General features: G+C 32.1%; 1 protein-coding gene across 1 annotated transcript in view; it reads left to right on the forward strand.

Annotated features, from left to right (window-relative positions):
- Nucleotides 1-6,273, forward strand: part of TECRL (trans-2,3-enoyl-CoA reductase like) — a 92,199-nt gene extending 85,926 nt beyond the window's left edge. Inside the window, exons 10-12 of the mRNA XM_060011737.1 lie at nt 4,140-4,225; nt 4,776-4,821; nt 5,700-6,273. Coding sequence (XP_059867720.1) covers nt 4,140-4,225; nt 4,776-4,821; nt 5,700-5,827 — 260 coding nt within the window. The 3' untranslated portion in view covers nt 5,828-6,273. The remainder of the gene's footprint in view (nt 1-4,139; nt 4,226-4,775; nt 4,822-5,699) is intronic.
- The last annotated feature ends 20,583 nt before the right edge of the window (nt 6,274-26,856 follow it).

Genomic DNA, 26,856 nt, shown 5'->3' on the forward strand with positions numbered 1-26,856 from the left:
AGAGTGAAGTAAGTCAGAAAGAGAAAAACAAATACCATATGCTAACACATATATATGGAATCTTAAAAAAAAAATGGTTATGAAGAACCTAGGGACAGGACAGGAATAAAAACTCAGACATAATGAATGGGCTTGAGGACACAGGGAGGGGGAAGTGTAAGCTGGGACGAAGTGAGAAAGTGGCATGGACATATATATACTACCAAATGTAAAATAGATAGCTAGTGGGAAGCAGCGCATAGCACAGGGAGATCAGCTTGGTGCTTTGTGACCACCTAGAGGGGTGGGATAGGGAGGGTGGGAGGGAGATGCAAGAGGGAGGGAATATGGGGATATATGTATATGTATAGCTGATTCACTTTGTTATAAAGCAGAAACTAACACACCATTGTAAAGCAATTATACTCCAATAAAGATGTTAAAACAAACAAACAAACAAATAGTGTATTGTGGAAGAGATGTGTTAATTGATCAAATACTGTGTAAATCCTCAGATAATAGGACTGACTCAGGACCTAAAGGAAGGAAAGGGAAATCCATTCACAGAGTATGTGTCATTTCCTGCAGATATGAATTGCTGCCTCTTTAAAAATAGAAGGTGTTCAACAAATCACCTTGCCATCAGGTTACTAGATCATATCTGTGCAGAATGGTGCCTTGTTACAGTCTAACTGGTGTTCTTTATTGGTGACAGGTTAGACATTGGTAGCGGCAGTAGTTATATCTGCCCTGGTAAGTGGGAGCTCATGCTATTGAGGCCAAGTATAGCTTCCATCCCTGCCACCATACTCCATTCATGCACCCATACTAGCAATAAGTAATCCATTACAGAAACAGGCTGACAGTGACTGGCTAAGTCAAATTTTCTACCTGTTTGTCTCTTCCATCATTGATGCTCCCTTTGGGGCATTAACATGTGGTACACATATCTTCATATTTCATGGCCACTCATATTCATGGGCAGTCTTGCAATCCTTACTAGTTTGTCCATTTGACACTGCCTGTTATTTTATGTATAATGTAGATTGGATATATTTTGTTCAACTACAGAGACTCTGCCCACTGGGAGAATTTACCCCTCACTACTGTCTTTTAGGGTGTGACCCCTAAATGTGACTCTATTGTAGCCGCTGTGCATTTTGGCTTCCTCCCACATGCCAGCCAACTCATCCCTGAACTAAGCTCAAGGTCTTCCTCCTTTTCAGCTGGCCTGAAGGGATACCTAAGGTTTTCATGCATGTGAGTTAGGAGACATTTTGGCTCAACAGTGGTGTGTGACATGTCTGGATGCCTGGTAATGCAGCTTGTTTGTATCCTATTGCCTATTTTCAGTTTCATTCTGAATATATCACTTCTATCTTAAAATGAATTATTACTAGTCTTACCTAACCTTATGACTTGGTACATCTAACAGAACTCAGCTTATAGTGCTCAGTTAGGACCACATGGTCACTTGGTGTCCCTAGAGTAGAGTCTTAATTATACCAGGATTCAATAGCATTCCAGGACTATCTTGTCAAAGAGATATAATTCTGTGCTACAAAGCCATGGCCTGCTCTAGAATACCAAGGTTCAGGATTGTGATTATTCCATTGGGGCTAACCATAAGTTCCACATATTAAGTTTTTCCACCACTGATAAATTTAATATGTAGAGTCTACCTGATTATAAGTCCAAGTGCAGGAGTGCTTGCAGTAAAACTTGAACCTGCTGCAATTTTCTGCCTTGTGCCCTACTAAACTTTCACAGCTTTTTGTACTCCATGGTGTGCAGTTCAGAGGAGGTTTCCCTGGTTAATAATATACCTGCCAAACTAGAAGAGGCCTACAAGGCATTTTGCTTCCTTCTTAATGATATGGGTTTCAATTTGCCACACATTTTCTCTGTTTTGGAAAGGTTGCCCCACAATCATTTGGCCCCTAAATCTTTGTAGTGTTTATTAGCAACCCCCCTTCTGTGGACCACACATGTCTAAGTAAGGCCACCAGCATACTAAACACTTCTTACTCATTCAGTATGAATAGCATAATGTTATTGATCTAGTGATTTTCAGTGAGATGCCCAACCAACCTGGGTCTTCTTGAGCTATTTTTTAGCAAAGGGTGTGAGTATTAAACAGTTAAAGAAAAACAAAACAAAACAAAACAAAAAACAACTGAAACTCTATGCTATTGCCCATTTTAAAGAAAAGTAAACAATTCTGGCCTTCCTTTCTACTAGAGATGGAAAATACATTTGTCAATTCAGTGGCTATATCCATAGACCCAAGTTTGGGTTAATCTGCTTTAGTAAAGATATCATATCTGGTAATAAATTGCAATGGTGGATAATGTGTGATCAAGTTTGCAGTACTCCACTGTCACCCTCCTAAATACATCTGGCTTCTGCAGGACCTAAAGAAATGAATTAAATGGAGATATAATGGAGAATATCATACAAACATACTTTAGATCTTAAATGTAGCATTAATCTCTCATTGGGATGCAGACTGTTTATATTTACAAAAGAATGAGTGCAATTTCAGAGGCTTCCACTTGGATTTCCCCACTAGCTCTTGCCCCAAAGGCCAGTAAATCAATGCACAATGGGATTATGCAAACTACAAAGTATGTATATTCCAATTATTCATTCAGTGTCTGGGGAAATAACCCCTATGAAGCAGTGGACTAACTGTGTTTAGCAGTCCTTAAAATGTAGGGATAGTCTACTCTCACTAGTATACAGTTCCCCAGACAGATGACCGTAGATAGTTTAGTGAAGTTATTTTAATGAATGATTGTGAGAATCCTTATATGTATACAGTTGTTTCCATGTTGCAGTCTTTCTCCCTGGGGTCCCAGACTGTTCTTCCATCAATGAGTTTAACTAGTTTAAGTCCAAAAACTGGGAAAGAAAACTAGGTTTTTCTGTGTCACAAGACACATTGGTTATTTAATCTGCAAACCACATCTGGAAGAAATGTGTGTTTGTGGATCCTGATCATTCCACTACCTCCAGGAATTGAACAGTCATAAACTGGCTTTAACCCAAATTACCTTGTGTGCACATTCTGCACCTGAAAGTCACTTACTATAACGTGGGTAGGTTCCTCAATTATCTTTCTTTTGATGAATATATGGAGGCTACACAAAGATGTTTACATAAATGTTACCAAGAGAATCTGTACTATTAAATGGCGTACATATTTATCCTTATCTTGAAATGAGCAATGCATGAAATCTGCACATTGCCTAATATATTTTTCACTGTGATAGTTCAACAATAGTTACAATTTTGAAAACAACATACTGACATTTCATTATGACTTTAGAATTACAACTAAAAGAGATTAGTTGATGTGTTATCTGATTAAATCTTGCTATGGAGAATAAACAGTAATTTTATAATTCATATTTACTTTTACAAAATGTCATAGCTCAAAGTTCAACTTGAAATCATTATAAATTTGTTATCCAAAATATTTCTCAAAAAAATTTGAAAGGCAAAAAGTAGCTAACAAAAATCAAGTGACAATATGCTAAGTATAATGAGAGTTGTAAATAACAATCCTGATTACTGAGCAGAAATAATTTATATGGTATTTCTGAATATTAACTATACTGATATTCACTGTAATCCTCCTATGAGCGATTTTCATACTTTTCTGATATAAATGACATAATTATGAACTTCTCTTTGGATTTTCAGTAATTTAATAGAAAGAGGTTTGAGGTATTTAATATTCTCAACCAAAAATATATTCTTTGACACTAAAAGGAGAATAGGAAGAGGTATGCAATTGTGAAAACACATTTATGAATCTCAGTATGCAATACTGCTGCTCTACTTGATAAAGTAATATCTATATATTGTTTGATTTTAAAACTTAAACAATTGATTATTATGATGGTATTCTGTAATTTTACAGCAACATAGCTGTAGACATGGTCAGAAAATGATAGGGATACTATTTCAGTCAAAAGGTTATAACATTTGAAACTGGGTCTCTTCTGAGTAATTTGTGAAATAGGTTTCTGTAAATATATGATGACATTTCATGTGGTATATAGTTGTTCTAGGGAATTTAGAATTATACAATAAATATGTGATCAAATTTGCAATATGTAACATCATTGACATTTTACTCTACTTTTTAAAAGGAAATAATGCCTGTTTTCCAAGTCCAAATTATAACCCCTTTACGTGGATGTTTTTCCTGGTTTCATGTCCTAACTACACCTATGAGGTATGCTAGCTATGTATGCAAGTAACTGAACTTTATCTGATAATATACTAAATACATGTGTTTATGTACTTACATGTATTATAGATTAATATATATATATGATAATATGTGTATATGTTTTGTCTGTAGATATAGGTATAGCCAAAGATATAGATGATTATATAGATTTCAATTTAAGTTATAGGCATAGGAAACTGGAATAGTTCAACCTCAATTTTCCCTGCAGAATATAGAATATATGTGCATATATTTATCTAGATTTAAAGAAAATTTTATAATCATCATATAAAATGTCTTGAGAAGCTTCAGGATTTTATTTTTTATCAAAAATTTTGGAATAATGTCTCATTTTCTTATGAATATGATACTGTTTTATGGGATTGTTTAATAACTTTATTATATTTAACAACAAAATTATTGTCTTTAGGAAATTTATTTCTACTTAGAATTTTCCTACTGTTTAGTTTTTAAATTACCTATTTAATTTCACAAGTGAGCAAATTTCTAGACTGACTATCAATATTTGTTAATTTATGTTTTAATCTAACAGATTGGATCATGGATTAGTTTCACAGTCATGACGCAAACATTGCCAGGTGAGATCTGTGTTTACTGACATTTAATTGAAGTAGATACACCTTTAGGAGAAGTGATTTCTGAGAACAGATTGTATGGTACTAAAATTAGGCATGTTTGTAAAGGGATTTTTTGCCTTTATTTTTAGTTTGGATTTTTTTAGCAGTATTAAAATATATTGGAACATTATTTACTATGCATCTCTATATAATTGTGGCTTAATCCAAGCTAGAAAATGTAGTCCAAATATATTTATTAAGCAACAAGCTTTTGTTAAAAAGGAGTGGTAATAATAATACACTTCATTTTAAACCCTCTCTTGTGCATGTGCACAGACTTGCATGTACTGTGTCTTCAAGTGTTCATATGCATCTGTGAAGGGAAAGCTGGGAGCATGAATGTGTAATCTTGAACGCTGGTCATTTTAACACACAAGGAAGTTAAATTGTAATGAACTCCATGTATTAAAGGGATATGTGTCATATCCTTTTCATCAATTCTTTGTTCCACTGTACAAAAATGTGGATTAAAATTAATGCTGCTTGTCGTATGTGTGTATGTGTGTGTAGAAGTATTTTATACACATATGAAAAACTATTATTGAAAAATTCAAGGATATTTTTAAATTCCTTATTTGGGAGTATTTTGTGGCAGTGGGATGTAAAAAACATAGATTTATTTTAATCTCTATATACTTTTTATGTTTATTCAGCTATGCAATAAATATTGATTGAATGTATATGATGCTAGGCAATATACATGAGTAAAGAAAATTGATAGAGAACTATGCAACACGAGAAATATTTTAAGAAGTATATATGATTTTTTTTCTAATATAGCTTGCTACATCCATAATAAAAATAAGAAATAAAGAACAATTATTTCTTTTTTCTTCTAGTTGGGATTTTTACACTTCTGATGAGTATCCAGATGTCTTTGTGGGCACAAAAGAAACATAAGATGTATCTGAAGAAATTCAGTTCTTATATGCATAGGAAATCAGCAATGATTCCATTTATACTGTAAGAAAAAATAAGTGATCTTATCTCATATACAGAAAGCAGTATATAAACTCACTAAATCAAACTTGATAAAGGATAGTTGCCTATTATGCTCCAGAAACTCACAAACAACAGTATTTTTTGCTTGAGTAAAAATACAAAATGGTAGACTCTAGCTGAATTTAGAGTAATAAACTTGAGGTAAATGAAAAGTAGAAATTATCGATATAACTAATGGTAAATAGCATCCAGTATGTTTGCAAGAGACTGATCCTTGAATGAAATGTTCTTACTGCATTAAATATTTCATAACTATTTGCTTAAGACCATTTAGAATATCTGAATTTTAAAAAGTAAATATTTTAAAAAGTTGTAACATTTAAATCACTTGAATCTTACATATTATTTTGATAGTAATTTAATTTTTTTCTTTATTGTTCAATATGTTATTGAGAAATATCAAATGTCTTATGTCAGTAGTTCAATTTCCTATATTAAAAGTTAAATATTTTTAATTAGCCATGAATCTTATTCATAACATATACATTGTATATCATTCTGAAATTATAACAATCAAAATATTTTCTAGACATTACTTATTAAATCATTTGAATATACTATATTGAAATATATATTTATACATACATCATATTTATATATGCATATATATAGAAATATATATATATATTTCAAATGGATTATATGTGATGATGAAGAGAGAGTGCATTGGAACTTTGAGATTTAGAGTGGAAAGATTTTTTGCTTTATTTTCATATTTTTAAATTCTTATGTCTTCTCAAAGTCAGTGTGGTATGTGTATGAGTGTGTATGTAAATATGCATATATATTTTGACAAGGAGAGGGATGATATTACAAAAATTAAATACATATTAGGTAAATATTTTTTAAAATCTTAGTTTATTCATATTTAAATTGGGATTATTTACATTGGTTAATTTCTAGAGCCTTTCCAATTATTAGATATAAATGTATCTAGATAAACAGATGGATAGATAGATGATAGATGGATATACATATATCAATATATCCTCATTAAAGCGTTTAGATATATACATATATGACAAAATATCCTTGGTAAAGGTAGGTCTATATGCATTCTGTGGGTGTTTACTGTTAATATACGTGACCAACTTTCAAGATATAAAAGAAGCACCCATTTAAAAGCTTTATCATTCCCAAATGCACAGTATTAATATATCTCACGGGAAGACAACAACAAAGTTTAATTCACTAATATTCATTCAGCAAAATAGTATGGAATCATAGTTATTTGTTGATGTAATAGGCTATCCCAAATATGTTTCATTATACTATATTCCCGAAAAATGTGACTACTCTCATCTTATAAATAAGATGCAATTACATTATCAAATTCTAAAGTTCTTTTGTGTGTATTTTCAACAATTGTGATTTTTATGTCAATGTAAAGGTTATGATGATATTAGCAACTCATAAATTCCCTGCTTTCAATAGAGAAAGACAAATAGGTCTTATTTCTAATTTAAATGAGGTATGTCTATGCATGATATCATCATCAAAGTAATATGGGATTGGTCAAAAGAAGTCTTGTAGTATGGGAAAGGAACAAGTTAAATGCTACGATTGGCCATATCAACTGGGAAACAGTACTAAAATACTGCCATTTAACATTCAAATTTTCATACTCTATTTATTGATAGATTTGTTAAAGGAACTAAATGTCAACTGTAGACGAACAGTAGATGAGAGCAGAAAAGGGAATAAATAATGCAGGTCTTGTTTTTTAGATAGTTTACTTAGTTAAAAGACAACATAATTCTTAAAGATAAAATGAATTGTTAGTAGCATTAATTGAAATTAATTAAAACATGTATGAAGACAATATTAAAGTTAGTCTTTGTTCTTTTATTCCTTGGGCTACATGGGATATAAAGGAATGGATATTACCTCAACCTGTATATGCCTGTTAAAAATTATCTGCCCTGGTTGTATTAAATGTCCTGGTTCACATGATCAGTCTTCTCTCAGGCCATTTCTCCATGATAATATATTAGAATGCATTTGCTCTCCATTTCTATCACTTTTGCAGAACATACCATTAATAATCAAAAGAAACAAAACCCTCAAAAGTTAAAAAACTGAAAATATACCATTACTGGTTGCTATATAAAAATATACTATGAATATTTCTTCTGGAAAATGCATAGATATATGAATTAATGTCCAATGATATCTTCATAGATTGAGTTATCCATTCATTTACTTTGTGTTTAGTAACTCTCTTCTACATATTTATATGTGAATCAGTTTAAGGGGTCTTCAGGAGGAAACTACTCAAAGTAGACTGGACCAAGTAGGGAGTGAGTTTTTCACATAAATCTGCCCCTCATCCAAGTAGAACTTACTATATCTTTACTAATAAAGGTCCCATTCCAAACAAATGCTGGAAATAATCTTAAGCAGGAGTGGAAAAATAAAATCACAGGACACAGATATTAGCTTCTGCCTCCAAATCATTTAATGTAACAATTAGGATGCCTGGCAAGCTACAGTTTTGCATCTTCAATTTAAATTAAATATTAGTTTAAATATTAGGATGGTAGCTAATAATGTATTTAAATTTTTTGAAAATAAGTATTCAAGATTTAATAAATTAACATTAGAATTTTCTGACAGGTATTAGATTTGTGATTACATATAGTATTACAAAGAAGCATCATAGTTAAATTAATTTAGGCATTGATAGTTAATTTTTAAATAATTGTCTAGAATGATTTTTTTCTATCCAAAAATGAAAACTGAAAACAGTGCTTTTAAAATACCACATCTTCATCTTTTATACATTTCTTATAAAAAGTGCTAGAGAGGGAGGGAAATCAAAAGAAAAACAAAAGTACAAAAGTTGAATCAGCTGCTATACCACCCCGTATTATCACAGCCTCTTGCCTCACTTCCCCACCCCTTCATCATTTCTCCCTAAAGCTACTACTTTAAAGGTGTTTTTGGGTTTTTTTGCATGTGTGTTTTTTTTTTTAAATTTCTGGCTAAATTTAAATAAAAATAGACTCAACACATTTTGTCTTTTAGCAAGAGTTTTGTGGAAAATTATTCTCTAACTCATACGCAGACACAGACACAGAAATTTTAAGCAATACCATTTCTTAAAAGAGACAATACAAATATGGTAGCATTAAATTTTTTTAAAATAAATGAAATATATTCTTATTTTTTAAATGTGCATGTTCAATTATATTTCTCTATGAAAAGATATTATGCCTAATACTGAGGGGTAATCAAATCATAAAATTCAACATTATAGCTGAATATCTTGTATACTGACCTTTAATCATCTTCCAGTAATTAAACATATTTTCAAGATATTTTAAGCTCAATTTTGAGTAACTATCATTCAATGCATGTTAAATTTTAGCAGTTGCTGTACTTCATTTATAACATTTGTACTCATAAAATAAAATGACCTGTGAATCAATAATGAGGGTTACTTATATTTTTATTTTAATAAAAAAGAAAACTGTTGTAGTTGCTCCTGAATATTAGAGGTGATTACAGCAAATGTTACTTTATAAGTACAATTAAAGGCATTTATGCAGCTTTTGCATAATGATAATAATTAAAAACCATTTTAAAGGCTGCTTAAAAGTTAATTTTCACCCAGGTGCATATTGAAGCCTATAATTAGCTTTCCCTCAGAGGAGGTTTGATCATGGAAATGTACAAAAGCATTTTTGGAGGCAGAAGTTCCCTGCTAAAATGGGATTTTGGCTTTTAGCTGTAGTTCTATAATGGTGCTTAAAAAATGTAAGAAAAATATGCTCAGAAATATTTTTTAAAATGAATATAATCATAACAGATTTGTTTCCTTGAGAATATAGAAGACGTATTTTCATGTTATTTGACTGAGTAATATGAGGGGCAGGATGAGTCAGATGGTGAGATTGTGAATTTTCTCTCTAATTGGGTGACCTTTCAACTGACACTTTTAGGGTATTTAGCCAGGTGAATGATTACTGGAAGAATGTTTTAGACAAATAAAACTGATTTATATAAGGCACTGGGACAGGAAAACCTTGGTGTGCTTGAGGACCAGCAAGTCACCCAGTGTAGTTGGAACATACTGAGTAAGAGAAAGAGTCATTTATCCTGGATTTGGAGAGGTATTGAAAGGACATGTAATGCATGGCTCTTAGACCAGTCTAGATCTATGTTACTTTGATATATTATTTTAGAATATTCAATTTTGTCATAGAATACAAGAAAACGAGGAGTTGGAGGAGACACATATGAAATTGCATCAAGATAATTTCCAAGAGGATAGTAGAGAATTTATATTTTATTCTAACTGAAAGAAAAATTTTATTCAGGGCAAATAAATATTATAATGTAATCTGATATGCTTTTTAAAATGTATTATTCCATCTCATCTGGACAAATTGTTATGGGTAAAGAGATGACATAGGAATGCATTTAGAAGAATCCAGTAATATCCAAGGGGAGAAACATTTAGTTGTCATGAATGCTCTGGGTTTTGCTTTTGCTATAGAGAGAAGAAAATTTATGGGATCCCCACCACCATCTATGGGACATTCTAGTTTACAGGGAAGGATTGGAGTGAGGGCAAGATGGGCCTAAATTTCAAGTATTATTTAAGAAGCCCCTTTATTGCCCTGAGTAAGCAGACCAAAAACCACTTCAGTGTCAATAACCCCTCCTTCAAAGGGTTAGTAAGAGCTTCCCATGCCCATTCACATACATACATTTGCCAAAAATGCCCCAGAACAACATTCCTAGTTAGAATATGTAGGATTTTATCAAAGCCTATGAGCCTGCACAAATGCATCTTTCTGAAAAGGCTGAAAGGACCCAAAACCTGATTTTTCCAGATACACAAACTGGTCTTGAGGAAGATACCACTCCATACAATTCTAATGAGTCCCCCACACAAACAATTTTGTATGTACTGACCAGTCTGAACAGTGTAACCATCAAGATAAACTGTCCTGATCTTATTAGCCATATGAGACTGCTACATAAAAAGCTGGACACACTGAGTACAGAAAGTGCTACAGCAGGTTCAGAGGTAGAATAAATTCATCAACCTTCATTAAATTTTAAATTCTGATTTTAGATCCAAAGAAATCTCCAATAATTTTCCCACCAAAATCAATCAGACTTATTACACCCTAAAATTATGATACACAGTTGACCTTTGAAAAAGGTAGATGTTACTCTGCATATAACTTATGGTCAGCTCTCCTTATCTGCAGTTCTTTCACATCCCTGGATTCAACCAAGTACAGACTGTGTAGTACTCTAGTATTTACTATTGAAAATATCCCTGTATAAGTGGACCCCATGCAGCCCAAACCCATGTTGTTCAAGGGTCAGCTGTATATTCAAATTTAGCACTGTGCATCAAACACTATTTTAGTATCAAGAATTTTATCTAGAAACAATTGAGACAGGCATGATAATGTATATATGTATGCATGATAATGTTCAGGCAGACATCAGGTGTGGACTGAATGGATAAAGGATCCAACAAATCAATTTATGTTATAGCTAAATAATGGAGTTATTTGTAGCCTTTAAAATACATATTCTAGGAATTTTAATTGGCATAATTAAATCCTCATATGAAAGATTAAATAAAATGTAAAAATAGGTAAACAATTATCCTGTAGGTATTTTACAAAACTAAAATAATAAAAAAATAAACCTACCAAAGAAGACAAAAGAAATTTATTTACATATTAAATCATAATATAAAAGCAAGAATACCACAAATGATATCAAAATATTCACAATGATTTTAGGCTAGGAGGATTAAAAAAACTTTTTTCCTGTCTGTTTTATGCTTTCCAGATAGTTTTCCATGAACAAGTATAATCGATTATAAATTTTTAAACAACTTTATTAAACACAACAGATTCCTTAAGAACTGGTTCCTGCATTTTTTTTCTAGTGTAATCTCCACACATATTTTCTCATATTCCCTACGTTTAAATAATAACTGATCAACATAAAATGTATTGAATTTTTCAAGTGATTTTATATGGCCAAATTTCTGTATATGTTCTTCATTTTATAATATGAACTCTCTTAAAGATCTTTTTTATTTTACTTTATATTAAAATTCACCTTTGTACATAAAATATATAGCAAAAAGTATACATTATTCTAAGTATAATCTGCATATAGTCAGATTATTTCAGAAACAGAATGTTCCAGCATCCCAGAAGCCCCCCTTCTTGCTATCTTGTAGTTACTAACCTCCCCAAAAGTAAAACTAGTATGACTTCTAATATAGATTAATTTTACAATTGCTGTAATTTATTCTTGTTTTTTTTTCTTTTTTACTCAAAACATGCAAGATTAATATTGTTCATGTAGTTTTGCACACAGTTTTCTAATTTTGTGACATCCTCATCCCTTTCAATATCTTCATCAGAACCCTATGACACTGGTACCCTGATCCCAGCCTTTAGAACTGGCAGAAATATTTTTCCCCCTAAGGTACTCAGTCTATTATGGTATTTTGTTATAGCAGCCCAAAGTAAAGAAGACACTGAAATTCTTATTTCCCAGCCATAACAGGTAAAAACAGAGTTTCTTTTAGTTTTGAGGCTCCATTTCTTTGACGGTAGGTCATAATCACCTGCAGTCTAGATAAGATGCAAAAACAAACAAACAAAAAACAATGTGGAGTATTGTTTATATTAAGTAGAGAACTGTAACAACCTTTTTCTTCTTGGCATCTCTTTTCCAGCTCCAACATCTATATTCTTATTTCCCTAATTATTTATTCAATACACACCTATATTTACTACTGTTTCCATCATCTAATTAGCATATCTTTATTTAACAGAATTATTCAGAGTTTTCCAGTTTCACAAGAATAATTATTGTTTCCTCTTGGGGCTTTGCCATCTCCATCATCTCAAAACACAGAGTTGTACCCACCCACTTGCGTAAATCATCTTCTCATTCTTCCATTTCCCACAAAAATCTAACATAATCACAACTTTCTTTATTCATAATTTATTTTTCAAACAGGTAAAAAATCATATATGCATAATTTATATATAATAAAGTAATCCTTTGTGAAATATATACCTCTATAATTTATATATATTTCACAAAGAAAAAACACATCTATATATTAACATGTATTATGATAAAATCAAAACAATGCGATAAGCTAACATTTATTGACAATCGGGAACTACATATTTTCATTTAATGTGCTCCAAATCTTCACAGTATTACTGAAGACATTGAATTTTGAGAGGGTATACATCAGTGGCTTACCAACAGGGTGTTTTTCTCCCACAGGAAATATTTTACAATATTTGGGACATTTTTGATTGCCATGACTGGGAGGTTACTACTGGCACCTAGAGAGTAGAAGGCAGAGGTCCTGCTAAGCATTCTACAATACACAAGATACACCTCCTCCAACACTCCCAACATATGTACAATAAAGTATTACCCAGTTAAAAATGGTAATAGTATTGACATTGAGAATCTCAGATATATAGGATAGGTAACTTGTCCACAATTATACTGTCTGTAATTAGTAGAGCTAAAATCAACTGTTTTATAGACTCTGTGTACATATATATATATTATAAGTCAACTAGAGAAAGAAGAACAAACAAAACCTAAAGTTAGTAGAAGAAAAGAAATAAAGATCAGAGCAGAAATAAATGAAATAGAGATAAATAAAACAATCGCAAAGATCAATGAAACTAAAAGCTGATTCTTCGAAAAAACAAAATTGATAAACCTTTAACCAGATTCATCAAGAAAAAAATGGAGAGGACTCAAATTAATAAAATTAGAAATGAAAAAGGAGAAGTTACAATGACATTACAGAAATACAAAGGATCATAAGAGACTACTACCAACAACTCTATGGCAATAAAATGGACAACCACAAAGAAATGGACAAATTCTTAGAAAGGTATAATCTCCCAAGACTGAACCAGAAAGAAATAGAAAATATGAGCAGACCAATCATAAGTACTGAAGTTGAAACTGTGATTAAAACACTCCCAAGAAACAAAAGTCCAGGACCAGATGGCTTCACAGGCAAATTCTATTAAACCTTTAGAGAAGAGCTAACACCTATCCTTCTGAAACTGTTCCAACAAATTGCAGAGGAAGGAAAACTCCCAAACTCATTCCATGAGGCCACCATCACCCTGATACCAAAGCGAGACAAACATACCACAAAAAGAAAATTACAGGCCAATATCACTGATGAATAAAACTGCAAAATTCCTCAGCAAGGTACTAGCAATCCAAATCCAACAGTACATTAAGAGGATCATACACCATGATCAAGTGGGATTTAACCCAGGGATGCAAGGATTTTTCAATATCTGAGAATCAATCAGTGTGATACACCAGATCAACAAATTGAAGACTAAAAACCACATGATCATCTCAATAGCTACAGAAAAAACTTTTGACAAAATTCAACACCCATTTATGATAAAAACTCTCCAGAAAGTGGGCATAAAGGGACTTACCTCAACATAATAAAGGCCATATACAACAAACCTGCAGCTAACATACTCAACGGTAAAAAGCATTTCCTCTAAGATCAGGAACAAGACAAGGACGTCCACTCTTGCCACTTATATTCAACATAGTTTTGGAAGTCCTAGCTATGGCAATCAGAGAAGAAAAAGAAATAAAAGGAATCCAAATGGGAAAAGAAGAAGTTAAACTCTCACTGTTTGGGGATGACATGATACTACACATTGAAAATCCTAAAGAAGCTACCAGAAAACTACTAGAGCTCATCAATGAATTTGGTAAAGTTGCAGGTTGAAAAATTAATACACAGAAATCGGTTGCATTTCTATACACTAACAACGGAAGATCAGAAACAGAAATTCAAGACAATATATTAGTTCAAAATGTATCTCAAAACTTATTTCCTAAAAGTATGTCATAAATTGTTCTTCTCCTTATATTCTTTTGTGTTTATTAACTTTCACACTCTGTGGCATTTTTGAAACTACTCCTAGTTGATATACATTTTTTCAACAAAACGGATAGAGTGAGTTACATCAAATGGTAATCTGGACATATCTCTCTTATTTAAAGCCATTAAGTGGTTCTCCATTAATACTAAAATTAAGACCAAGCTGGTTGCTTTGTGGGTTTTTTGTTTCTTTCTTTTACTTTTTCCTGTTTTACTGAGCTATAATTGGCATGTAACATTGTGTAAGGTTAAGATATACAACATGGTGATTGGATACACATATATATTGCAAAATGATTACCACAGAAAGGTTAGTTAATACATATATCACCTCACATAAGCTTTTTTAAATTGGTTTTCTGTTTGTTTTTTGTGGTGAGGACATTTAAGGTCTACTCTCTTAGCAATTTTTAAGTATAGAAGCAAGCTGGTTACATTGGTACACAGGTCTCTCCATAATCAGGCCATAACTGTCTCAATTCCACTCAGCCAGAACAATCATTTATAGTTCCTCAATCATAGTATTCTATTTTCAATATGTCTGCTTTCATTCATGCATTGTCCCTGCTTGTAATACACTTGATCTCATCCCAAGTTTTTCTAATACCCAAGATCCAGCTCAAGGTTTATGGTCTCTAGAAATTCTTTTCCAATCTTTTCTTCTCCAGTAAGTTTTATATTTTCCTTCTCTCTTCCCCTAATATCATGTGCATATCTATTTATTTGCTTTGTATTTAAAGTCATGGAGCTAAAGATAGGCAGACAAGGCTTCACATTGTGTTCTCATATATATTAAATATGTGATATTTTATAAGGCAGATTTTTAAGTCTCAGTTAAAATGAGGACAAATAACAAATTAAATAACTTTGGCAAAGACATTGTAAATATAGTCCAAATAAGAACTAATAGAGAACATTAAGTCAGTTATATAAACAATTTTCTGGAAGCAAAATAGGATACTTTTTCTCATTCAATATCTGTCTAAATGTAGATAATCTGCCTCTGTATAACTTAGTTTCTTCCACAAGACACAGATATACTAATTTACTCAAATAAATTTATCTTATAACTATCTTGTAGGCCTTATCAGGGTATGGTTTTGATATAAAACTACTGTAAAATATTATATACTATAGGAATTATGATTTGAAAATTTAAATATAAATTCTAATTCACACCAAATTAGTGTTTAAATTAGTATTAAATACTAAAAATATATTTAGCATTTACTAAAGTTAGTCTTTAAATACTATAAAGATGATAATTTGGAAATTATAAACTAGTAAACTGGTCTTAACTGTTCTGAAATTAATTACAGGTTATATAAGAAAAAGAATGTAATTGTTATAGATTTTAAAATAGTCTTTTATTACTACTTAATAGTCATGAAAAACCACGTGTGTTTAGATTGTGTTTAGAATTCAAGGGGGAAAAAGATATCTGTATCCACAAATTTTTCATTTGGAAAATCTCTCCAAACTACTTAATTCATAAGCATCAGCAATAGGCACATCACGTGCATTTGGTGACTTTCTATGTTGGTACCACTGTGCAGTTTCACTTTGACTTTTCACTTCATGAGCGAAAAATTATTTTACATACCTATAACCTATGCTATTCTCAGAGTACTTTCCAGTTTTTATAAATTATCCTGCTAAGCTAATTCTTAACCCAGTACCTGAAGTCATCCCACAACAGCAGCAGATCTTGATTACAGTCTACCTTCTCATTTCTGCACACTCCAAGCCCTTGTATCAACTGGAACATTTCCACATTATTCACCAGTGTATCCTCTGTTGGTCCAGAAAATCTGTTTATTGATTCATTTGTGCACCTTCAGCATTTGAATACATATAATCTCCCTAAATAAACTAACCTCATTACTACCCAACAAAGTTTCATCAAGAGAAAAAATGAAAGCAAATGACTCTTTTAGCTATTTTGCTATTTAACATATTTTATTTTAAATAGCTGTTTCTCCAACTGATTCTCCACACCTGTGATTAATTGGAGGAGAATAGGAACATATATACTTTTAAATGTTAAGGCCCTGATTATTATTACTTGTCACTATTTATTAAGCACTTACAACTTAATTAACGTGGATTTAAGTTAAATTTAAATGTAAGTGAAAATAACATTCTGCCTTCGGGTAGTACTGGCTTCTGAGCCAACCGAACAGTATTGGGCCAAATTTTAATATTCAAAATGTCCCTTGGGGCTTCCCTGGTGGCGCAGTGGTTGAGAGTCCGCCTGCCGATGCAGGGGACACGGGTTCGTGCCCCAGTCCGGGAGGATCCCACATGCCGTGGAGCGGCTGGGCGCATGGGCCATGGCCACTGGGGCTGCGCATCCGGAGCCTGTGCTCCACAACAGGAGAGGCCACAGCAGTGAGAGGCCCGCGTACGCAAAAAAAAAAAAAAATGTCCCTTGAAGGTGTTTGTCTAATCTGGCTTTTAACAGCCTTCATCTCCATTACAATTAACTCTGTGTGTGTGTGTGTGTGTGTGTGTGTGTGTGTGTGTGTGTGTGTGTGTGTGTGTGTGTGTGTGACAGAGAGAGAGAGAGAGAGAGAGAGAGAGAAAGAGAAAGAGAGAGAGCGTGTGTGTGTGTGTATGCACACACATGTGTGTTTATCCAGAAAGGGGAAAAATTTTATTTCATAAAGCTATGAAATCATCTTTAAAGATGAACTGAATTGACAGCTTCTCTATAAAACTTTCCATAACCTGACCCTTTCTTTTTCTCTTCTCTTCTGGCAGGTTCAGGTTGTTGTTTCTTTTGGGCACCCAAATATGCTTACTATACCCTGTTATACTCAAATATACTCTATTAGAGCAGGTTATCTATCATATCATATTACATGTACTTATTATCTTCCTGCATTGGTAGATAGTATACTCTCTGCTTTTCTTAAAGTCAAGAATCAAGCTTTAATCATCCGTGCATCTGCAGTGATGAGTAATTATTCAAGAATACTATAGAGGTTTCAATCTAGAGATGACACACTTATAAAAGCTCAATTTTAGGGTTCTTTCTTTCCCTTTCTTTTTGTCTCTCAGTTGGAAATGTTGAATCTAGAGTTCTTAATGTGAAATCAGTTTTTGTTCTACGACAGTATGATTCAGATGACATCTTTTCTGGCAACTGCTACATGGGGAAAAGCTCAGTTTTAAAAGACTGACAATTGGACTATCATTCAGTAAGTATTTAGAGAAAATGGTCACTTTTGTCTACTTGAGCTCAGTTCATGTAAGAACACCACGTCTGTACATGTGCGACAGGCTACTGGGAAATGCAAAGCAAAGCAAGCAGCTTTATGTTCTAAGGACTATAAAACATATAGCATGTGAGAAAAAAAATTGTTTTAATTTTCTCATTCATAGAGTAGGTATAGTGAATGATCACACTGCTTCTACACTATTATTTATGAATAGTGCATTATAAAACATGATGACAAGACATTTACCCCTGAGAAGCACTGGGAATGTTATTTTTCAGAAATATTTTGAAAATGTAATTACAATTTTATTTCTCTTGTTGACATATACAATCTACAGACAATAACACATGCTATAATTTTATAGCATCAAAATAAATGAAAGTAGACAAAGGAGAACAGTCATTTAGGATTTTTTTTGATAGATTAAATAAACTAATGGGCTGGGGATATACTAGACAGATTACTAAAATTTGCCAAAATACTATTAAATGTTTGTGGTATTGAATAGAAAGTCTAGGCAGCATTAAATAAAAATTAAACTTCAATTAAACATTTACCTTCAAAAATCAGTGATGTGGAATGGTAAGGTTAAATAAATCTATGGATAGATGTTTTTAGTCTACCAGAGATTAAAATAACATATTTCATTTTGGGAGCTTTATTTGAATTGTGTATTTTTCTGAGTCTTTTTAAGTCTTCCATTTCATGGAAGTGTAGCTGATTATTTTTTTTCCTCCCAAACGATGATGGTGTAAATGTAAAGGTAGATTTCACACATGTCTTTATTGGCAAAATATGTTCATTAGAAACTATATAGTCTCAGATTGATTAGTTCTCTTTTTAGTCCACTGAATAACATGGTTTCTCTGAAGTACAGAAGACTATTTTAAAAATCAAGAGAACATTTTTAAGAGACAAATGGAAATGTCTTTGGTCATATGAATTATGAAATATATTTGAAAAGGCAGTACCATTTCACATAAATTTAATTCAAAAGTACGGTGAAAAACCTGAATATAAACATCCAAAAAGTTCAAGGAACTCCATGCAGGATGACCTCAAAGAGGCTCAAACCAAGACATGTTATAATCAAATTGTGGAAAGAAAAAGACAAAGAGAGAATCTTGAAAGCAACAAGAGAGAAGTGATTCGTCACATACAAAGGATCCTCAGTAGTTTTCTTACCAGAAACATTGAAAGCCAGAAGACAGTGGGTGATATAGTTAAGTGCTACAAGAAAAAACTTCCAAGCAAGAATCTCATATCTGGTAAAAATATCCTTCAAAAATGAGGAAGAAGTTAAGACATTCCCAGATAAACAAAGCTGAGGAAGTTTGTTATCGCTAGGCTTATTCTGAAACAAGTTCTAAAGGGATTCCTGCAGGTTGTAATAAAAGGATACCAGACAGTAACTAGAAAGCCATATGAAGAAATAAAAATTTCAGTAAAGGAAAATACATGGGCGATTATAAAAGCTAGCATTGTTGTAACAATGGTTTATGGCTCCATTTTTTGTTTTCTACATGATATGAGACTAATACCTTGCACAGTTATTGGTCTAAAAGCTAGTATTCTTGTAACTTTGGTTTATAACTCCTTGTTTTGTTTTCTAAATAATTTAAGAGACTAATGCATTAAAAATTATTACTTTATGATTTTGGACACACAATGTGCAAAGATGTAATTTTGTGACGTCAATAAGTGAAAAGAGTAGGGACAGAGCTGTAAATGAGCAGAGTTTTTGTGTGTTATTGAAATTAAGCTGGTATAAATTCAAATTAGAGTGTTATAATGTTAGGATGATAAATGTAATCCCCATGGTAACTAAAAATATAGTTATAGAATATATACAAAAGGAAATTAGAAGGGAATTATAACGTTTCACTAGAAAAAAATCAGCTGAACATAAAAGAGACAGTAATGCAGGAAATGAGGGACAAAAAAGTTGGAAGGCATATAGAAAACAAATAGCGAAATGACAAAATTAAGTCCTTCCTTATCAGTAAGTAATTTAAATATATATTGATTAAACTTTCCAACAAAAGAATGATATTGGTAGGATGAATTTAAAAAAAATTACATGAGCCAACTATATGCTATCTACAAGAGTCTCACTTTAGACCCAAAGACATAAATAGGTAGAAAGGGAAATGCTGGAAAAAGATATTCATTGCTGGCATGGCTATACTAACATAAGACAAAATATACTTTAAATCAAAAATTTTACTAGAGACAAAAAAGACATCATCTATTAATAAAAGTTTCAATATATTGAGAAGACATAGAAATTATAAACACCTATGTCCCTAATAATAAACCATCAAATTATATGAAGCAAAAAGTTACAGAATTAAAGGGAGATATTGACATTTCTACAATAATAAATATTTCAATATCACATTTTAAATAATGAGTAGAGCAACCAGCAAGCAAATAGAGTGCTTGAACAACGCAACCAACTAGATCTAACAGACATATACGGGATACTCTACATGTTGAGCAGGAAGTTCCAAACTACCAATCACAAGAGAGGATTCCCACGGTGTGGAAGATGGCAAAAGTCATAATGCCAACCTCCAGAAGTAGGTGCTTGCAGACATAGGTCCATGGCATATTTTACAGGTTTGGAATCTCCAAGAAAGACTCAACTCACAAGTCACTGGTGGAGCAATGTTTTACTTACAGAAAGGAAAAGAAATAAAACAATTCAGTGTTTGTAGTGTGTGCAGGTCTCCCACTAGCCAGCAGGCCCTCCCCATAGCTGATTCAGGGTGATGGACAGCATGTACCCCTCTTGTGATGCAGGTGAAGATACCATTCCCTTCCTGGAGGGACAGATATATTGGTGGTGAGACTGGCCAAAAGCCATATAGTGCACACTCTTAAGCAATACAAAGAAGTTCACTGTGTACCTAGAAAATGGGAAAGGTTTCCCCTAAGATGTAAGAAGAATCTGTTGCCAAGCAGCAAATAAGCACTCAGCTTTCATATAGTGGAATGTTCCAAATTTGGTGGGTTTTTTGTTTGTTTTGTTTTGTTTTGTTTTACATATAGGTAGGGATTACAATATGTACAACTAACCTTTACAATCTATTTAGAGTTGTTTTATTATTTCAAATAAAATATATAACACTTACAAGTCATGTAAGTCCCTTTAGTCCCCCCCTTTATGTTATTGGTGTCATATATATTTCACCTACATAAGTGAAAACCCCACCTATGTTCTAATTTTGTGTTAAACAGTAATATATATTTTAAATTATTTAAAAGAAGAACATTAGTCCTTTATATGTATCCAGTTATTCACCATTTCTCTTGTTTTCTTTTCAGTTTGGTGTGTAGAATGTCATAATTTTTTGAAAATATTTTTGTTTTTAAGTTGTTCTTTTTTTCTACCTCCCATGTTTCTGGTGATAAATCTACTGTAATTCATATTATTGTTACCATATGTAATATTTTATTTTTCTCTGCCTGATTTCAGGATTTTTAAAAATTTTCAGTAGCTTGTTTATAATGTCTTTGTATTCTTATATTTGTTCATTTCTTGTTTATTGAGCATTTGCCTTTTACCAGATTTGGGAATTGGTTGATGTCATACATTTTTCTTCTCTGGGAAGTCTCTGCTGAAGGCTACTATGACATGAATGTTAGATCATTTGACATTGTCTCATATGTCCTTGAGTCTTGATTCATTTTTTTAAAAATATCTTTATTCTCCATTCTTCAGATTGAGCAATGCTCATTGATCTATCTTTCCAACTACTCTCTCTTTCATCAGTTCTCTATTTTGCCATTTGACTAGTAAATTATTTGTTAAATTTGAAGTATTTGTTTTTCAAATCTAGTAAATTAGATTTTTTACTAGATTTTTTTACTAGATTTACTAGATTTTTTCAAATCTAGTAAATAAGATTTTTCAAATCTTAAAATTCCATTTAGTTATTTTTTATAGTTTCCATTTCTCTGCTGAAAATTTAATGTCTTTTCATCATTTCAAGGCTGTATATGTTTTATTACTATCGCATCCAAAATCTTATTGAAATTAAAATAGTCAGAAAGGACAATGGTTATTATAATATGTATATTTTTATTTTGCCATCCATCAATTTTGCTAATTTATCCAAGATCCCCATGGATACCAAAATCTTCTGATGTTCAAGTCCCTTACAGTCAACCCTCCATATCCACGAGTTACACATCTGCAGATACAGAGGGCCCACTGTATAAAATTTGGGTCCCGTCAGTCTTCTAAATAGAGCTACATAGAAAATCCATGGTTTTGTAATTAATAATTTCACACACACATAAATATTTGTATTTGAGATTCTGTATGTTCAAATCTTACATTTATGAGTACTTTCTAATCCTATTTAATTTTGAGATAATTTTAACAGAAGAATATTTTTTTCATATTTCCAGTTTGGGGGTAAATTTCTAAAATCTCTAAAGATAACATACTAGATTTTCAAGTTTTTTCAACATTGCATGGAAAGTGAATGTTTAATTTACACAGAATTTGTGCTTCAGATTTGATTTTTATTTGGAGAAGAAAGGATGGGCCTGCCAAGAAGAAAGGTATTTGAGAATTTAAATAAAACTCACTTAAAACTCTTCTTAAATTGGAATGTAGCAGTCATTTTTGTCTTCCCCAAACATGCTTAGTTGCAGAAGAACGTTAATTGACACCTTCCAAGTTGACCTCTAGATGGGATTTTAAGTGTCCTCATTGTTATCAGCACATGGAATCTTTAAAGTAAACATATCTTTGATTTCTTATTTATAAAAATGGGAATTAAGATACTAAATTATTAGATTAAGTGAAACACTATATGCATTATGCACCTGCCACATAATAGGAACTCAATAATACTAGTTACTTCTCCATTCATTCCCACTTAAGTCTGACAATTGATAAATTTCCAGAGCCTTAGCCAAGTAAGTTTTAATCTCTTACCTTAATCTCCACATTCTGTTTCTAAATCATGTAATAAGCATCATCTTTATTCATGATTTATATTCATTTTATTTTGGTCTTAAGTCCTGCCAGAATGTACAGCCCACTTGTTGTTACAGAAAGTATTTATTGAACTCAGAGTACTTGGGACCTTCAGTTCACATATCCAAAGATTGATTATGTATTAAGTTAACCAAATGGAGTGTCTGGAAGCTACGCTACAATGCAGCACATAATAAATATCTCTATAGCCTCAAAATTTTGATGTTCATGTTCTTGCATTCCTCTGCCAAGAGAACTTAGTAAGCCACACAACTAAGTCCACTGGGTTGAATGAAAAGGTTTGCGTCTGCACGGGAAAGTTTTGAAAATAAATATTTTCATGTCAAAAATATTTGTACTTCAAGCTGGTTTTTTCTTATATGAAAAGAATCAAGGCAATTTAGCCAGGATTTGAAGGGTGTTGTGCTTTAGATTATAATACTTTCTACTTCTTATCTAATCATTAGATTCTCAATCACAGGTAACCCTTGAAACTAGAGAAAATCACTGAAATGGAAGGCAGAATTTTTATTTCAGTTAAGTAATATTGTCCTTTAATAAGACAATTGTTACATCTCTATTTTCTCATAAATAGAGACGTTTGAACTAAATCAGTTATTTTAAAAGATCAAGCATTTTTTCCTAACAAGATCTTATGATACTCTTGGTAATTTGAACAAAATTATGTAATTATAAAGAAAATTTTCATGGTTTTCTACTTAAAAACTCTTAAATCAGATATCTAAATATTATTGTAAATTAATTAACATATTTTCTGGGTTCCCTGAAAATGCACAAACTAGAGGATTGCATCTCATAATAGAAAGCAAAAGCACCTAAAAATCTAACTCATTCATTTATTTTTTCAAAGGCTTCTTTATAATGGTAACTCATCTCACAAAAATATCAATTTAATCTTCTCTGTTTCTCACATTCTAGATCTGCCATTTTTCTTCAATAAATAAATCTGATTTTAAATGTAAATTTGTTTAGATGTTCAATTTATATACTCATTTATATGATTAATGTGTATACCTTCCACCTCACAGAATTAAACCATATTTCACAAAGTTCCTAAAAAGACTAATATTAAGACAAAAAATCTTATAATTTTTCCAGTAAAGGTAATCTAAAAGCACATTCTAACTGACCATAAATGACTACACAGAGAAATATGTTGTAGTTATTTTTATCTCTTACATTTATAATTATTTTCCCTGGGTGTTTTGTATTGTTTGTATTTCTTAATTGCTCATGTTTTGTTTGTTTGTTTGTTTGTTTTTGCGGTACGTGGGCCTCTCACTGTTGTGGCCTCTCCCGTTTCGGAGCACAAGCTCCGGACGCGCAGGCCCAGCGGCCTAGCTGCTCCGCGCCATGTGGGATCTTCCCGGACCGGGGCACGAACCCATGTCCCCTGCATCAGCAGGCGGACTCTCAACCACTGCACCACCAGGGAAGCCCGCTCATGTTTATTTTTAAATGATGTGATGAAGGCAACTTTCTCATTACCATCCTTGAACTTACTTTTAAAATATTGACAGTTGTAGCTGAATATCATGTTTCTAAATATAAGCAATTATTTGTATCATTTCACTGAAATAGGAGGGGTCAATTCTTCTGGTATGATCATACAAGCAAAAAGATAAAGCTTCCAGAACTAAAATATCTGTAAATTTTTATACTGGATAAATAGTCAAGTGTTAAATATAGTTAAAAAATAAGAGAAGTTGTGTTATTCTTTTTCAGCAGACTCTCAGTTTAGAAGCATTCACATATTTATTTCAATTCAGAATATTCACGTCTCTGAATAGACCTCCACCGGGGTCTATTTCTCCTTTTGCTCTATGGCAGTGAAGAGTGGATCATCCCACCAATTATAATATTTAGCAAGTATTGTTCTTAGGTCAATCCAATAAGCCTGGAGGAACAGATGGGTTACCTGCCTCATTAGCATTAGACACTGTGCCATAGTGTTTTCACTGTACATTACCGAGACAAGTACACAAGCCCAAATTCTGCTCAATTAAATTTACCTAGTAGCTGAAGTGAAAATATCTGAGTAGCTGATGGCTGAAATTGACCTTAGGTGTTTAATAGCTTGATTCCACTGAGAGGGTATCACCAATACTCATTATATCCTTTTTAATCCATTATCCTGATCGATGCAGTATTGTTTTCATGGTTCATTTGCTAGAATTTTATTGAAACTGAAATCACAGCAGTTTCAAGCTAAAAGAGATTTTACAAATGATAAAACTAAAGAATCAGGAAGGTTAAGTGTCTTCGTTTTAAGTCATTCTTCTGAAACTGGTTTCTATTTTATTTTTAACTTGAATGTTATGTAAGGATAATTAGAAATATGCCTTATTTGCTAGTTCTCTTCTAGCCTAACCCAGACCGATTTTTTAGATGAACATGCTCCAAATACATGATTTTGTGGTTTAAAAATTCATTGAAGGAGAAAGCCTAAACAACAAAATCAAGCAACCAATAAAAACTTGTCTGGGACTTTACAAATGGTATATAGTAGAAAACAGTTGGTGCCCTGGCACAGACCCAAGCGTGATTACATCAAAACCTTGAAAGAAGTTCTTATAGCTCTCCTATATCATAGGGCCACATGTCATTATTAGAAGCACAGTGAAAAATTCTGGTTTACAATATATTTGTCACATAATGTTAGTTATTGATTGATTTCAGCAAAAGGCATTGATTCTGCTGTCATTTCTTTTAAGTCTTAGGCAATGCCTTTTTGTGTGTGATATGAAAATTGTCTTTAAGTGTTAATTTAAAGCCTTTAAATCCAGAAACAGAATTATTTTTAGAGTCTAAGTTTTCACAATAAAGTTAAAACATATGTTGTTATTATATGAAAAAAGTGGGGAAAAGTTATTTTTTTATCCTAATGTCATAGCAATCATCTTCCTGTTAATGATCATTTTGGTTCATAGTTCCATTTTTTAATCTACTAATATCTACAGACTTTTTTTCACCAGAAAAAAATCACATGCACAAGCATGCATACAATTTAAGGGAATTTAAGGACACCAAAATATGTCCATGTATCTCAGTTAAAAATACCTGCCTGAATTAAAATCAAAGATGAAAATATCATCAGTTACTTGAGAAAAAGGATGACATTCACTTTAAATGCCTAAAATTTAAGCTCAGTGTAAACTGAACAATCAACAGCTATAGTTGACTGACAGTTCTTTAACATTTCTAATAATGCCATTTCACATAGGGGAAAAAACAAATCTTCTTAACCAGTCACGGTTCAAAGTCAAAACATAGTGACATAAATATTCAATAGTATTTGAACTTTTGTGTACAATTAAGAATAGATTTTTTTAACTTGAAATGTAATTTTTCTCTCAGAGAAGCATGTCATATTACTCAAAATTCACATTAGTAATATTTACAGATGAATATTTTTATCATTTGAGTGACAAAAATGTGTGTGGATTTAATACAACTAATGATTTACTTTAAGAAGTTCAGTTATGGAGATTGGGATTGAGATCTATACACTAATATGTATAAAATAGATAACTAATAAGAAAATATATATATATATATATATATATAAAAGAGGAAAAAAAAGTTCAGTTATGGCATAAGAAAGAAACAGCTGGCTGTCAGAAATGTTTACTGTGACTTTAACAGACTACAGCAGCTACAGAATGTAGAGTCTTAATGAAGGAGAGGCTCTAAGCTGCCTGTGGATAGAATTACAAACGTTTCTGGAATGTCACAGTAATTTGTTTTCTTCTGAGGGTAACCAAATAAATCTGAGATTTCATTGCCTAAAAGAGGTA

Source organism: Delphinus delphis, chromosome 5, assembly GCF_949987515.2.
Source record: "Delphinus delphis chromosome 5, mDelDel1.2, whole genome shotgun sequence".
In the NCBI taxonomy this organism is placed as follows: Eukaryota; Metazoa; Chordata; class Mammalia; order Artiodactyla; family Delphinidae; genus Delphinus; species Delphinus delphis.